The sequence below is a fragment of the Chiroxiphia lanceolata genome, chromosome 1 (genome assembly GCF_009829145.1).
Source record: "Chiroxiphia lanceolata isolate bChiLan1 chromosome 1, bChiLan1.pri, whole genome shotgun sequence".
NCBI classification, from domain to species: Eukaryota; Metazoa; Chordata; class Aves; order Passeriformes; family Pipridae; genus Chiroxiphia; species Chiroxiphia lanceolata.
In genome coordinates this window covers 48,687,288-48,701,454 of record NC_045637.1, presented here as the reverse complement: position 1 = coordinate 48,701,454, position 14,167 = coordinate 48,687,288, and the positions used below count along the sequence as shown (strand labels likewise).

The 14,167-nt window shown below is 37.8% G+C and overlaps 1 protein-coding gene across 6 annotated transcripts in view; it reads left to right on the top strand.

The window, feature by feature from the left end:
- The window catches only part of RBBP8 (RB binding protein 8, endonuclease), a 43,660-nt gene that overhangs the window by 19,438 nt on the left and 10,055 nt on the right, over window positions 1-14,167 (top strand). For 5 of the 6 annotated variants that reach the window (XM_032700298.1, XM_032700304.1, XM_032700279.1 and 2 more), the window contains exons 6-13: window positions 1,726-1,801; window positions 4,866-5,029; window positions 6,465-6,566; window positions 7,258-7,355; window positions 8,029-8,156; window positions 9,100-9,982; window positions 10,067-10,193; window positions 13,653-13,753. In XM_032700298.1, coding sequence (XP_032556189.1) covers window positions 1,726-1,801; window positions 4,866-5,029; window positions 6,465-6,566; window positions 7,258-7,355; window positions 8,029-8,156; window positions 9,100-9,982; window positions 10,067-10,193; window positions 13,653-13,753 — 1,679 coding nt within the window. Of the gene's footprint in view, window positions 1-49; window positions 1,032-1,725; window positions 1,802-4,865; window positions 5,030-6,464; window positions 6,567-7,257; window positions 7,356-8,028; window positions 8,157-9,099; window positions 9,983-10,066; window positions 10,194-13,652; window positions 13,754-14,167 lie in introns of those variants that run through there. The other variant, XM_032700314.1, reaches the window with a different exon arrangement.

Here is a 14,167-nt window from a genome sequence, read left to right as displayed (position 1 = left end):
GAGTTTTATCCACAAGTCTATCCACATACTATTTTGTAGACTAGCTCTTCATGAATTCCTGTAACTTGATATAATTTATATGTGGTGTGCTTAGTAAACCCAAAAAGTTCAGTCGGGGGATACTTTAACTCTACAGTCTGAAAATATGTAACATACCGATTACTTACTAGTCATTTGACCCACCTTCTTAGATTGAAGTGCTGATACTGAAAGTGAACTGACGTGGAAAATCTTACTGTGTAAAGTAGCTACTTTAGATAAAATGTGGCTGCTTCTGTTTATTCCTGCAGCTAGAATGACTGATTGCCAACTTTCCTGAAGAAACCATGACTTCAAAGGAACTGGTGATCGCAAAGTAGCAGGTTCAGACTAAGTGCCCTGGGTCCAGCTTGTGTCCTGTAGTTAGCTGAACTTGAACTTCAACTGCAGTAAACCCATAACTTTCACATGACCCACAGAAACCACAAAAGAATCTACACCAGGCAGCTTGTAGGCAGCACACTTTGAAATCAGGAAGTAGTACATGTAAAATAAACTCTTCTAGGTGACATTCAAGCAGGACACAAATGCATTAATAAAGACAGTTTGGAAAGATTGGTTGTATGAAGTGCTAAATAATACAGGACAGGATTTTAAAATGTTAGTTGTATCTTTACCATTAATTATTTTGTATTATTTAGTTGTCTTGCTTGGTCAAGAGCAAGCAGACTTTCAATGAGATTTAAAACATGAGAAGTTCCAAATACAAAAGGTAGCTTTTCAATGCTTAATTAAGTTATGGAAATATTATGTTTTTTGCTAATACAAAATACATCAGTTTTTGAAGGATTTTTATTCTTGCATGTTTGTGTAAAAATATTCTGAATTCTGTGTTTAATGATTGGCTGAACCCTGTTAATCTTTAAATAAAGCTCTGAACCTTAAAAATCAAGGTGAGACCTATTAGGTACAAACCTTCTGGAACACTGTCTGACAGAACAGTAGGATTCTGTGGATTTGGGTTGAGATCTATATGGCAACCAGTGGAAAAGGTCAGTCAAAAGTAATCCAGTGGTAAAATATACAACAACGACAAAATAAGAACAAGAATACAAAAATTAAAGCAAACAGAAAAGTTGGGAGCTAATCACTATGTTAGTTTGAGACAGCATGGAAGAAAGGCTGAAGGGTGATGCCATAAGCTTGTGTGAAGCACAGACAGAATGAATTGGAAATTAAGAAAACTAAAATCAAAAAGTTCTGATTAGTCTCTCTTAATTTCCAAAATATTGAACTGATTTTAAAGAAATTCTTGTTGGAGGATTTTTTCATTCTCTTTAACTAGCTGGTTGCTTCAGTGGCTAAAACCAAATTCTAATTGTTTTATACTTCATGGGTTATCCTCAACCTAAGGAAGCAATTTTGTCCATGAATTCAAGTGAGCAATTAATTCATATTTACAGCACAGTCTCGCTTGTATGTACATGGACAAAAGTAATTAATGGATGTGTAGAACAAATATTATGATCCAGTAATTGTGACACCTTTCCCTTTTCTAACACATCATTTGCAATCTTTTTAATGATTAGCTTGAAACTTCATTTTTGTAAACCATAGAGAGGGTTTCACATTTTACAATTTTACATTTTGTAATTAGTTACAGTTACAATTAAAGGACCTGGCAAAATTATGATATTAACATATGCTTGTTGATTTTCTTTTTCTCTTTTTTTGTATAAACTGCAGTGAATGAAAAAAACAACTTACAGGATGAAAATAAAAAGATAACTGAACAGTTCCAGCAATTACAGAAGGAGCTGGAGTAAGTAGAGTTGTTTTAGATATTTCCCCCTTTCCCCTATTCCCCAGTAGAAATGTCTGGGAATATAAACATCAGCTTTTAAGTGTTTAAAACTGGTTTCCTTATTTTGATAGATTGTGAAAAGATAGCATACTGCCCCGATAGCAACATAAGCCTAGCCTCTTTCTACTGTGCAGATTTTTTGTTTTCTCTTAAATGGGCATGTCTTTTTTTAAACAGAGAGAGGTAAATCTGTCATAGGAATTTTTTTGACCTCTGGTCATGGTATGTAGCAAAGCCTTATGTCTCGTACTTTTATTCCTCAGTCAACTCTTTATCAATTCTTTCCTTCTAGGTTAAAACTTTAGAAAAGTAGTTTCGTAGAAAATCCCAGGATCTTACAATAAATTTTTAAAATAAACTTACAATAATGTTACAATTTTAAAAGAAAAAAGACCATAGTAAATTTTGAAAGAAAACCATGAAAATGGGAAGCTACGAAGTGACCATCAAATTTTAATTTGAAATAGCAAGAATGTGCCATGTAATGTTGTGGTTAATATGCAAATATGGTGCACTGTGCAAGTCAGAGGTAGTGTTCCATTCTTGTTATGGTTTGACATCATCTGAAACTTATCTCACTTTTGCATATCTGTGAATAAGTTGTGTACATGCATGGGGGAAGTGGGGCAGGATGTGTGGACATGATATGTCAGCCTTTTTATGCACCTAATTTTTTCTTGTCTTTGTCAGAAGGTAGCTTTGGTAGAGAAGTAAAACAACTGGATTTCTGTTCAGAGTTAGTGTGGTCCTGTTACTTTGTATTTCTCGGTTTGTCTCCCATCCTTTGCTCCTTAATTGTAATTTCTTTTTCTGTATGCATTTAATCTTCTTGGAGTAACGTACTTGATGACCACAGGAGTATTACCTTTTAGTACCAAGTAGGAACAAATTTCTATATCCTTCGCAATGTGTAATTGCTGCTCAGTAATGGTTCTTCTATGCAGTGAGGAGATGACTTGAAAAAAATTGGCACCAGGCAGATCCGTCCTAATTCATTGAGTTTGATCTCCAATCTTGTGGTTTAGCTTCCTGTAAAAATCTCCAGCCAATGTGGGAAAGTTGAGAATGACCAATGTAACACTAAGTTACTTGCTCTGCATGTTAGGTGGTCATGTAAATGAGTGCAGAGTTGAGTGGATAAACACTAATTAACAAGGCTGGCCCTTGTGTTTTTAATATAGTGACTGCATTTGGATGTTTTGGTTTAACTGTAGTCATGTTACTTTATTTAGAAGTAATAACTTAGATCAATATACTATCAATGTGTAGGTGTAAAATAGCAAGTTGTTTCTAGTCCATGACATGAAATCAGATTTTTGCAGTCTTCTGTATTTTGTTACCAAGGTGTAATATTAGAGAAAAAAATGTAAGAATTCTCCATAAAAGTGAAATCAATGAAATTGTAGAAGAATTGTATTATCTGATTCTTTATCAGATTAGGATTTCATTATGTGTGGATGGAAACAGCAAGGAAATTTCTGCTAAAACCTTTTCTGAGGTGTCAGATAATTCCATGGTTCAGAATTTATTATGTAGTTATGTATATAGCAGCTTTTTCAGTTGATGGCGTTGTTTTGTGATGGTATGTAGGAACTACCTCTTAGTTTGCACAGAACTAACGTACTGAAAAATACATTTATAGTAGGTTAATTTGTCATACGAGGCCACACGTGCCAGTAAATTTGAAGAGAACTTTAGCAACCAACTTAAATTTGCAAAGTAAATAGATGAATGTATTGGTTTACTGTTTGTTTTGATTTGTTTCTTAAGATATTGCTAGTAGATGATACAGTTTTCCAGTGCTTTTTTTTTTTTTTTTTTTGTAAATCTGCTAGAAAAGAGGAATTACAAAATCACACAGTAGGATTCGTCAGGGCTTCGGAGCATCAAGTGCGTCAATGTTTGTTATTAAGTGTTCAGAGTTAATCACAGTAAAAAAGCCTAAGTGCAAAAATGCTTTTTGTCTTAAGTCAGACAGCTTTTTACAGTTTTCCATTACCTTATTTTATATAAGAACTTGTGGTTCACTTCAATCCAAGCAGAAATATATCTGCATTTCCTCTTCTTCCCTTAGATCAAAACCTTATATCCTTCTTTTTATAGTTAGGAAATGATCTTTTGGCCTGTGTTTTCTCTTGAGAATCATAAGGAAAAGTGCAACTGCAGAAAGATGACCAAGCAGGCCGAGTTAGATTTCTGTGTACTTTTCTTTTACTGCCTCTTCCATTTCTCACTGCCACCACCACAGAGCAGGTAGCCTCTTATTAAGTACTAAACAAAGTGTATTTAAGTTAAAAGATCCAAAATTAACACTTTCTTTGTAGTTATTTCCTTGCTATGTCTAGATACAGTTTTTTGAAAGAAAATACAGTTATTTTTAATGCCAATTTTTATATACTGACTCTGCAACAGGCTGTTAGAGCTGACAGTGCGAGAGAAGATAAACACTGCAACTCATTTTCTGTTTTACATTACCTACTTTACATGCTTTTTACATTAATCTCTGAAGACCTTGTGAATTGGAGGTAACATCAAATGCTCTGGAGCGGGATTGCTTTGAGTGCTGCCCATTGCTATTTAAAATTGTCCAAAAGCTTTTGTTTTGTATTTAAGACAGTTAGTATTCTTGGGATGTACTGGGAGAAGAGACACTAATCCGTCTGTTTCAGCATTCTTTTGTTAAAGTAGCACATGCTTCAGAGAGCAAGCTATAAACTCTCCAATGCCTAGGTTCTTCCAGGGAAAAAGTCTTCCACATTGCAGTAGTTATATGTTGACTTCAAGTGTGAAGAGCTAGGGTTTTATGCTGTTCCTTGGCTTGATGGAGCAGTGGTGAATTTGGATTTAGATATATCTAAAAACTGGCTTGTAGTATTACTTTTTTACACTGTGATGCTTTTGAGATGGCTGCATTTCCTAATTGTTGCTTTCTTGGACCATATGATTGTCCTGCTTGCTGAAATGTAAACTCTTCATCTTGCTGACTTGGGATTTTTATTTGACCACTTGATTTGGTCTCCAGGGAGCAAAAGCAGCAAGCAGTGGAATTAGAAGAAGGAATCATTCCGGATTCTCCAGTTCTGACCTCTTCATTTTCTGTGGTTAATCGTATGAGGAGAAAAAAAGAGAATAGGCATATCCGATACACAGAACATGCACACTCAGATTTGGAACTTAGCAACAGTGGTAAGAGTATTGGTTTTGATTTTTTTTTAATTAACTTAAAAATTATCTTAAGGGCTATAGAGAAAGATGATGTATAAATTTGATTGCAAAGCGCAAAAACTAAAAAAAAAAAATAATCTTGTGCCTTTTTTTGGTTTACCTTTTTCCTTTTTGTGCAATAATACGTGAGTTAGGGGAAAGTGTCTTTGGCAGTAACTGTTATGTCAGCAGTATGCTCAGAACTTATCTCAACCTTCTACTTTTCTTTATCCATGTGCAAATGTAACAGTTTTTCAACCTGTATATCTTCCGTAAGTACAAATTAGCTAAAAAAAAAATCTGTTCGGGTTTGCCTTGTGCATGCAGCGGTGCCACCACCTAGTGGAGAGGGAAACAAGTGTTTTGCCACAATCTGCAATTCTTCTGCAGAATATGCAAATTAAAGTAATTTTACTGAAACTGGTAGATACCTACATGATCTTTCTTCTTCTAGTGCTGATACACCATTTGCATTTGTTTTCTGTCTTAAGTCTAGAAGTATTGTCCACAGTTTATTTCCCGACTTTGTTCTGTAAGTTCTAATGTATTTTAACTATGAGAAATATTTTTTGTGAAAAAAGGGTCTTTGTGCTTGTATTTTAATGATACACAGGAAATACGATAATCCAGGTGCTCTTATTTTGTTAATCTATCTTCTGGCATAAAAAAAGGTATTTTAAATAATGTATGAGTATATTTAAATAGGAGTCTTGACTAAAAGCCTCTTTCAAAGAATAAAAATAGGACAACAGTGGGGTAAAAAGGTTGAGCTGGTTATTCATGGCCTTTAGTTTGCATTTGAAACTTTTAGTACTGTGAATAATTTCTCCTTTCTAAACATAGCTGTACCTCTCCATTTTCTGAATAAAAAAATGGAGCTACTAAATTAATCCAAAGTATAATATATAAGAAATGGTGTAAATACCTATCACAGTTAATGCCTATGAAAAGCTGTCGGTCGTCTGGACCGAAAAGACTACATGGCAGAGTTGGCCATAATTCAGATCTCAGGTTTTCACTTTTTCACTTTATTACGTTAGCTGATGCAGAACATTAGTCCCTTGGATGGTTTGCTCTCTAATTGTTTTGTTGCCATATTAACAGGTAAAATAGAGCTTGAATACATATATTTATGTGGTCAGTATAGACAGTGGTGTAATTCTTTGTTAGTATTGTTTTAGGGCTGACTGGCTGGGATCATATTTGTGAGAAAAAGGACTAATATGAAATATTTGTGGCTTTATTCTGAGGTATCATTATGACAAATTATCAGGTGTGCTTAGATTACTGGATCTACTGACATATCAAAACTCATATTCAAGCGCTTTTAAGGTCAGGATCATTGTCTGTATCTACATAAAATTATCACAACAGGATACCTAATTTCACCGAGTGAAAATGTTTCTACATCTCCTAGAGTTTGGAAAAATTCCACTCTTTTCCACACAAGTGAGCAGTAACCACAGAGAAGAGATACTAGTGGCAGACACCTGTGATCCACAACTGTCCCCTGTACCAAGTAAGTGTGTTAATAGATTTAGTTCTAATTCCATTCAAAATAAGGCAAAAATATTGTAAAACTGAGGATTCATCTCTTTAACAAAGAAATGTAAAAAGGTGCAAACCTTTTTAACTAATGACTGTGAGAATTAGCATGGAATCATTTGTGCAGGTCATGGTTGTTGTGGTTGTAGTTCTTGTACTTTCCAATCTTATTAACTTGCCCCAGCTTAGTGGACTGGGTAATGTTAAACCCCTCAAAGGGAAACTCATCTATTTGTTTTTCTAATAAAAACATAGGAAAAATAATGGTGACTGTCACCAAGGAAATATGCAAGAGAAGCATTTTACTATAAATATACATTACCACTGTTCTATGTGCTTTTCTTAGACTATTCCTGCCCTGGACTGGGAGAAAAAGCAACTTTTACACTGACTTGTCTTTGTATGTTCATTTTTGGAAGCTATATTCAGATTGGAAGCATGTTTCTCTGTGCTGATACAGCAGTTTGCTCTCATCAGAAATTCTTCTTCTGCCCCCCTCTTCCACTTAGCACTTTCAGATATGATTTTTATCTGATACAGGTCAAACTATTTCCATGAATGCCAGTTTTAATTTGTGAACTTTTTAGTTCTGTGTTTGTACCATCTGGGTGAGTGGAGTAAGAGACTATGATATATATGTAACTTACTGTGATCTTCCCACAAAGATAAACCAAGAGTGGGAGGCTATCCCATTCCAAAACCATCTTTTAACTTGGCTGCAGTTGTCGCAGAAACTATTGGACTTGGTGTTCAAGAGGAATCTGTAAGTACTATTCCCAAATTTCTTACATAACCAGCTTTTTGGGCCAGTTGTTTTCAAAACCAGTGTTTTTCCTCTTTTGCATTAAGATTCTGCAAAGGTATTCTGAGTTCCAGTAAGCTCACTTTGGTTTGCTTTTGCTTACTCGTTACTGAATTGCTCTAGCAGGAAGAGATACAACTCAGCTGACCTATCTGGGGGTTGGGGAGAAGGGTTGGGACATGGTTCCCACTTTGTATAGAACTTGCAAGTTTTATTAATACAGTGATCTAAACCCTTGGGTCTGCCAAACTCCCTTTGTGCAGTAATCAAGTCTAAGACACTGAAATAGAGTATTAGGTGATGAGACTGTTTGGTGATTCCAGGTCAGATTACTTGATGTTTTTGCTTGGAAACTACCATGAAAATTATAGTATGCAGACTATTTCTCTGTGTGAGCATTTGAATGATGAATTATTTTCAGTTTCCATAAGATTTCTTTAAAGTTGCTGGCCAAAAGTTCATCTGCTAGCTTTTATTATTTTTCGTGAATTTTTGAATGTTTCAATTTGAATGCGTCCTCTGAGTATTTGTGTGCAAATCTAGCACATTTCTAATTTTTAATTCTGATATTTTTAATTTTTAATTCCAATATCTTCTCACGCTTCCTTTCTTTGTTTTCCTTCACCATCTATAGGAGTCCCAGAGTGTACTGAATCTTCCCCACACTAATACAGTTATGAGCCAGGCCCCAGAGAGCATGCAGACTGAAGACTCAAGAAAGCATCCAGCTTCTGAATCAAGAAATGATGACATCAATTTAGGGTGTGTTTCCACACAGTTATAATAATACTGTTTTAAGCAGGCTTATAGGAAGTTCTGGTTTTAGTAGAATTTTAAACCTTAACAGCATTTTGCTTTAAACACATGGAAATAAGTGTTTTCATATCATAGGTGTTTCTTTCAAGTAAATAACATTGGAAGCAAAGAAACTGATAGAATGCAAAACTGTGGACTTTTACTTCATTCACAAACTTCTGATTTGGGCTTTTTCTGCACACAGTCCCTGCCTTCCCAGCTTCTCATTGCAAGGCATCGTGTGAGGCTCATAACCCTGGGGATAATGGGCCTAAAGCTGGAATAGGAAAATGATCATTAAACTTTTCTGCTGATTTAGGTGTCATACTGATTTAGTGTTGCCCTTCCCACTCTCCTAAGGATATTGTGGTCTAAACTGAAATTTTTTGGCCCTATTTGTCATCTCAAATGTATGTTTTATTGATGACAGGTAAAAAACAGAGTACCTGAAAGAAGCTTGCACTTTTTTCCTTCGCTTGGAGAAGCTTTGAGAATATGTTGTCTTGGTTTTAAGATCTATACAAGAACCTAGATTGGTTGCAATAGCAGTCTTTCTCTCTTTCTCACTTTTCACTGCACTGAAAGGTAGGGAGTCCTTGGATAGAAGAGATTCCTAGGCAAGCTTAGGTCTGTCGTCTCTTTTCAGTTGAATGTGGAACAGATTTTCACACCATACCAAAATGAAGGGCAAGATCTGTGTTTTGTTTGCCTTTTACAGCTCTTTAATTGCAACAGTACTTACTCCTAGAATAAGTTCCCTTTGATTTTTCTTTCTGTTTTCAGTTAATACTAGCAACCTGCACAGCTTTATAGCAGATCAGTAATAGGAAACTTAGAATTTCTCTATATCCCTTTCTCTCCTCCCAGCCTGTGTACACCAGAAAAATCTCTCATCTCACATTGTATTCAGTATTTCAGATCCATCTCAGAACACTCCACCACATGTTGACTGGGATTCTCAGGTAGCTTCTCCTGTTTTTGGAGCTTCTAGCAGTATGAAGAACAACTTAAGTACAGGTCATGCTCCTTGTATTTTAGATTCAGGATTGAAGGCTAATCTCAAAACCAACCTCTTCAACAATCCATCCAGTTCCAGATCTCATAAAAGTAAATCAAAATCTGAAGATGTTGCTTTTGTTGCACCACTGAATCTTGGAACAGAAATCAACTCAGTTATCAGCCAGGCGTCTATCAATAGGGAGATGGTTGTGAAAAAGAATACTAGTGAGCCTGTAACCTGTGTTGGAAACACTTGCACAGCTAAAAATGAGGTGATCAAGAGCGATTTCCTTCTTGTGCACCAGAAGCAGCTAGAAGGCAGATGTGCTAAGAGAAAAAAACCTGAAGATGATCATGCAGTTAGCTGTGAAAAAACATCTTTCAACAAAGAGAACTCTGTGCCCTTTCGATCAGATGTTCAGCATATTAATGGGGAACATACAGTTGATAAGCCCTTGGATCTGTCCGATCGCTTCTCTGGAGTTCGTTGTCAAGAGAAAAAACAAGGAAGTGAGGAGACATGTAAAAATAGACTGAAACAGGTGACTCTGAATGACATTTTTTCACACCTGGGGAAGCCCATTCCTGAAGGTTTATCATCCATTCAAAATGCCAACGAGAGCTGTTTGTTTGGTAGAGATTTACAAGAGGAATCGTATGTACAAGAGGCAATGCTGGGAAAAACATTCCCAGATAAGAAAAAACAGGTCCAAATGAAAGAAGAAGTTCCTCCCTTCAAATTTGCACCATTGCCAAGTTCTGCAGAGACAGAGGAACTTTTTGGTGATGTACAGGTACACTTTTCTGACTTCTTTTCTGCTCCTTTGAAATACTATATTTAAGTTTTGGGTAATAGTAAAATTGCAATATGTTGTTAGGTTGCCGGTGGCCACGTACCAAATAGAAGGAAAACAAGGACAGGACATGGAGAGTCTGAACCAGCATCTGTGCTTCAACCAAACCCTTGCAGAGTATCAAAAAGTAAAGCACTGCAAAATGAGCAAGGTAACTTGATGAAAATGTTCCTTTTATTGCTGCCCTACCGCCTCAGCCTGCGCTGTGGTTGAGTAGAATGTTTCATATGTTCCTTTCTTCCACTTTAATCACTTTGTTCTGCTTCTAACTCAGACTCATTCTATTCAGGACTTCTTAAGATCACCCTCCGCATTTACAATCTGTATCTTCCTGGCATTCTTTTGCCACTGCTTAATAAATATATCGTTGGTATTCAGGTGTACACTCAACAGGCTGGGAATCTTGTTCTTTCTTGTTTTTTTTAGCATTGCTATTGTTTAGCAGTGTAATAATAAAAATCTCAGCAAGTTTGGGTTTAAACTTTTTTCAAATGCTTGAAAACTGTACTTAAGTGTAAGGATAAGCTATTTAGTTAATATTTTTCATTATTCCTAATGATCTGTTAAAGAAATTTGTACCTTTAGTGATAATAAACATAGGCTGCCATATGCTCTTCCTGTATATATACTCTTCCTTGTATCTTCTTTCCTATTAAGTGTTCTCAGTCTGAAAACTAATTTTTTGAACTAGGATTGTAAAATCAAGGCTTCTGTACTCCCTAGGTGAGCTATTACACTGCATACTTTATTTAGAAATACTTGCATTATGAATTTAAAACATATCTGTCACTAGTTGGTGTGGCTGCGTAGCTTGGAATCTAAATATTCTCTTCACAGACAAATCAAGAGACATCTTTGGAACAATGCCCAGACACTTCTGTACTCTTTTCTTACACTTCTGTGCTCTTTTCTTAGACCTGTCTCATTGATCTAATGTAAATAGCAAGCCAACTAGGGAAGGCACCCCCTGGATGTGTTGTTTGTGGACAGAAGGGCTGGTGGGTGAAGTGATGGTTGGGGCCATCTTGAGCACAGCAGTCACAAAATGATAGAGTTTTCAATTCTCAGACAAGTAAGAAGTGGGGGGTAGCAGAACTGCCACCTTCAACTTTTGGAGGGGAGACTTTGGCCTGTTCAGGATACTGGTTGACAGTTCCTGAAGGGCAGAGGAGCCCAGGAAGTCTGGACATTCTTCAAGAAGGAAATCTTTAAGGCCCAGGAGCAGGCTGTCCCGATGTGCTGAAAATGAGCTGGTGGGAAGGAAGACCAACCTGACTGAACATTGCCTGGAACTCAGGGATTGAAAAAGAGAGTTTATGACCCTTTGGAAGAAGGGGCAGGCAACTCAGGAGGACACAGGAGGACTAAAAGGATGTTGTGAGGTTACACAGAAAGAAAATTACAATGACCAAAGACAACTAGAGCTTAATCTGGTTACTGCCATAAAAGACAATAAAAAATTTTCTAGAAATCCGTCAGCAGCAAAAGGAGGGCTAAGGAGAATATCCATTCTTTATTGGATGCAAGGGGAGTTATAGTGGCAAAGGTTGAAGAAGGGTCTGAGTTACTTAATGCCATCTTTACCTCTGTCTTTAATAGTAAGATGAGTTGTTCTTAGGGTACCCAGTCCCCTGCATTGGAAGACAGGGAAAGGGAGTAGAATGAAGCCCCCATAATCCAAGGAGAAATGGTCAGCAACCTGCTGCATTACTTAGACACACAAGTCTATGAGGCTGGATGGGGATCCACTGAAGGATCCACACCTGCTTAGTGGATGAGGGAAAGACTGAGGATGTTTACCTGGACTTCAGCAAAGCCTTTGATGTTGTTTCCCACAGCATTCTCCTAGAGAAACTGAGTGCTTATGGCTTAGACTGGTGTACTCTTAACTGTGTAAAAAAACTGTCTAGATGGCCAGGCCCAGAGGGTGGTGGCAAATGGAGTTATATCCAGCTGGTGGCCGGTCACCAGTAATGTTCCCCAGGACTCAGTGTTGGGGCCAGTCCTGTTTAATGTCTTTATCAATGGCCTGGATGAGGGGATCAAGTGCAGCCTGAGTCAGTTTACAGACAGCTCAAGTTGTGTGGAAATGTTGATCTGCTGGAGAGTAGGAAGGATCTGCAGAGGGATCTGGATGGATGGGTTGAGGCCAATGGTATAAGCCACTTGCTCTGTTCAGCCTGGAGAAGAGGAGACTGAGGGGAGACCTCATCGTAGTCTACAACTTCCTCATGAGGGGACGAGGAGGGGCAGGCACTGATCTCCTCTCTGTGGTGACCAGTGACAAGACCTGAGGGAATGGCCTGAAGTTGTGTCATGGGAGGTTTAGGTTGGATATTAGCCTAGAGGGTGGTTGGGCTCCCTAGGAAGTGGTCACAGCACCAAGCCTGACAGAGTTCAAGAACCATTTGGATGATACTCTCAGGCACATGTTGTGACTCTTGTGGATGGTCCTGCACAGGGCCAGGAGCTAGACTCGATGATCCTTGTGAGTCCCTTCCAACTCAGCATATTCTGTGATTCTGTGAAGGCCAAGTGCCAGGTTCTCCACTTGGGTCACAACAGCCCCATGTAACATTGCTACAGGCTGGGGAAGGGTGGCTGGAAAGCTGCCTGATGGAAGAGGACCTGGGGTGCTGGTCAACAGCCATCTGAACAATGAGGTGGCAGTGTGCCCAGGTGGCCAAAAAGGTCTGTGTCAGAACCACTGTGGCCAGCAGGACCAAGGCTGTCACTCTGCACTGGTGGCTATCACTCTGCCACTCTGCACTGATGAAGCTGCACCTCAAATCCTGTATTGAGTTTTGGACCACTCACTAAAAGAAAGACATTGAGGTGCTGGAGCATGTCCAGAGAAGGCAATGGAGCTGGTGAAGGGGATGGAGCACAAGTCTTATGAGGAGCAGCTGAGGGAACAGGGATTGTTTGACCTGGAGAAAAGGAGGCTTTGGACAGACCTTATCGCTCTCTACAACTACTTGTAAGGAGGTTATAGACAGGTGGAGGTCACCCGCTTCTTCCAAGTAACCAGATAGGACAAGAGGAAATGGCCTCAACTTGCACAAGGGGTGGTTTGAATTGGATATTAGGAGTAATTTCTTCACTGAGAGGGTTGTCAGGCATTGGAATGGGTTGCCCAGGGAATTGGTGAGTTCACCATCTCTGGAAGTGTTCAAAAAACTTGTGGATGTGGTACTTAAGAACTTGATTTAGTGGTGGACTTGGCAGTGCTGGCTTAATGGTTGGACTCAATGATCTTCAGGTCTTTTCCAACCTAAACAATTCTGTGAGCCTATGAATGTCTTCTATGCATTATCAATAGTACCTGACAGAGGATTTACCTGCAAGTGTATTTTATGTATTATATGCCTCATACAAACCCAAAGGTGTAGTGTGCTTCCTGAATATGACAAAAAAACTTAAAAGATCTATTTCTAACTCTTCAGACAAAATACGATTTACACCAAATGAGCCTGTTGGAGAAAAATAATCCCTAAACCCATAGATGAATTGATAAAAGGGAAGCCGATGTAAATTACACACTATAGGGTGCTGCTGGCAGACTTTTGATTCTGTTTGTCTTTTTTTTCCTCATATTCTCTGCATCCAGACCTGAAAGATAAACCCTCTTTAGAAAATCTACAGTGGAGCATAGACCCAGGAGCTGACCTTTCACAGTACAAAATGGACATTACTGTGATTGATACAAAGGTAAACTTTTATAACAAGTCTGCATGTTCTGTGATGTTGAAAAAGCCTGAAAAGCTATCATGAACATTGTTCTGGGCAGACCAAACCCATTTTCTACCAAAATTCTAAATTCATCTCATTTAATATTTGTTTGCACACCTGAAATGTTTGGTTTTGCGTAGTACACTACAGTTATCCTACAACATTTCCACTGTCTAGTTGATAAACTCAGCAGACATATACTCCATATGAAACTGATGCTTTTGGAGGTGGTTTTGAGTTTCTTTTAAGACAAAAAGTATTCTAAATCTCATTATTTTTCCTGTGAAAATGTTCAGTGTGATACATCTGTGATATCTCTTTATGTTAAGTGATAGAAAATGTGCCAATAATGACTATTATCTTTCTCTGAGTTGAGTGCAGCTTGGTTATTAA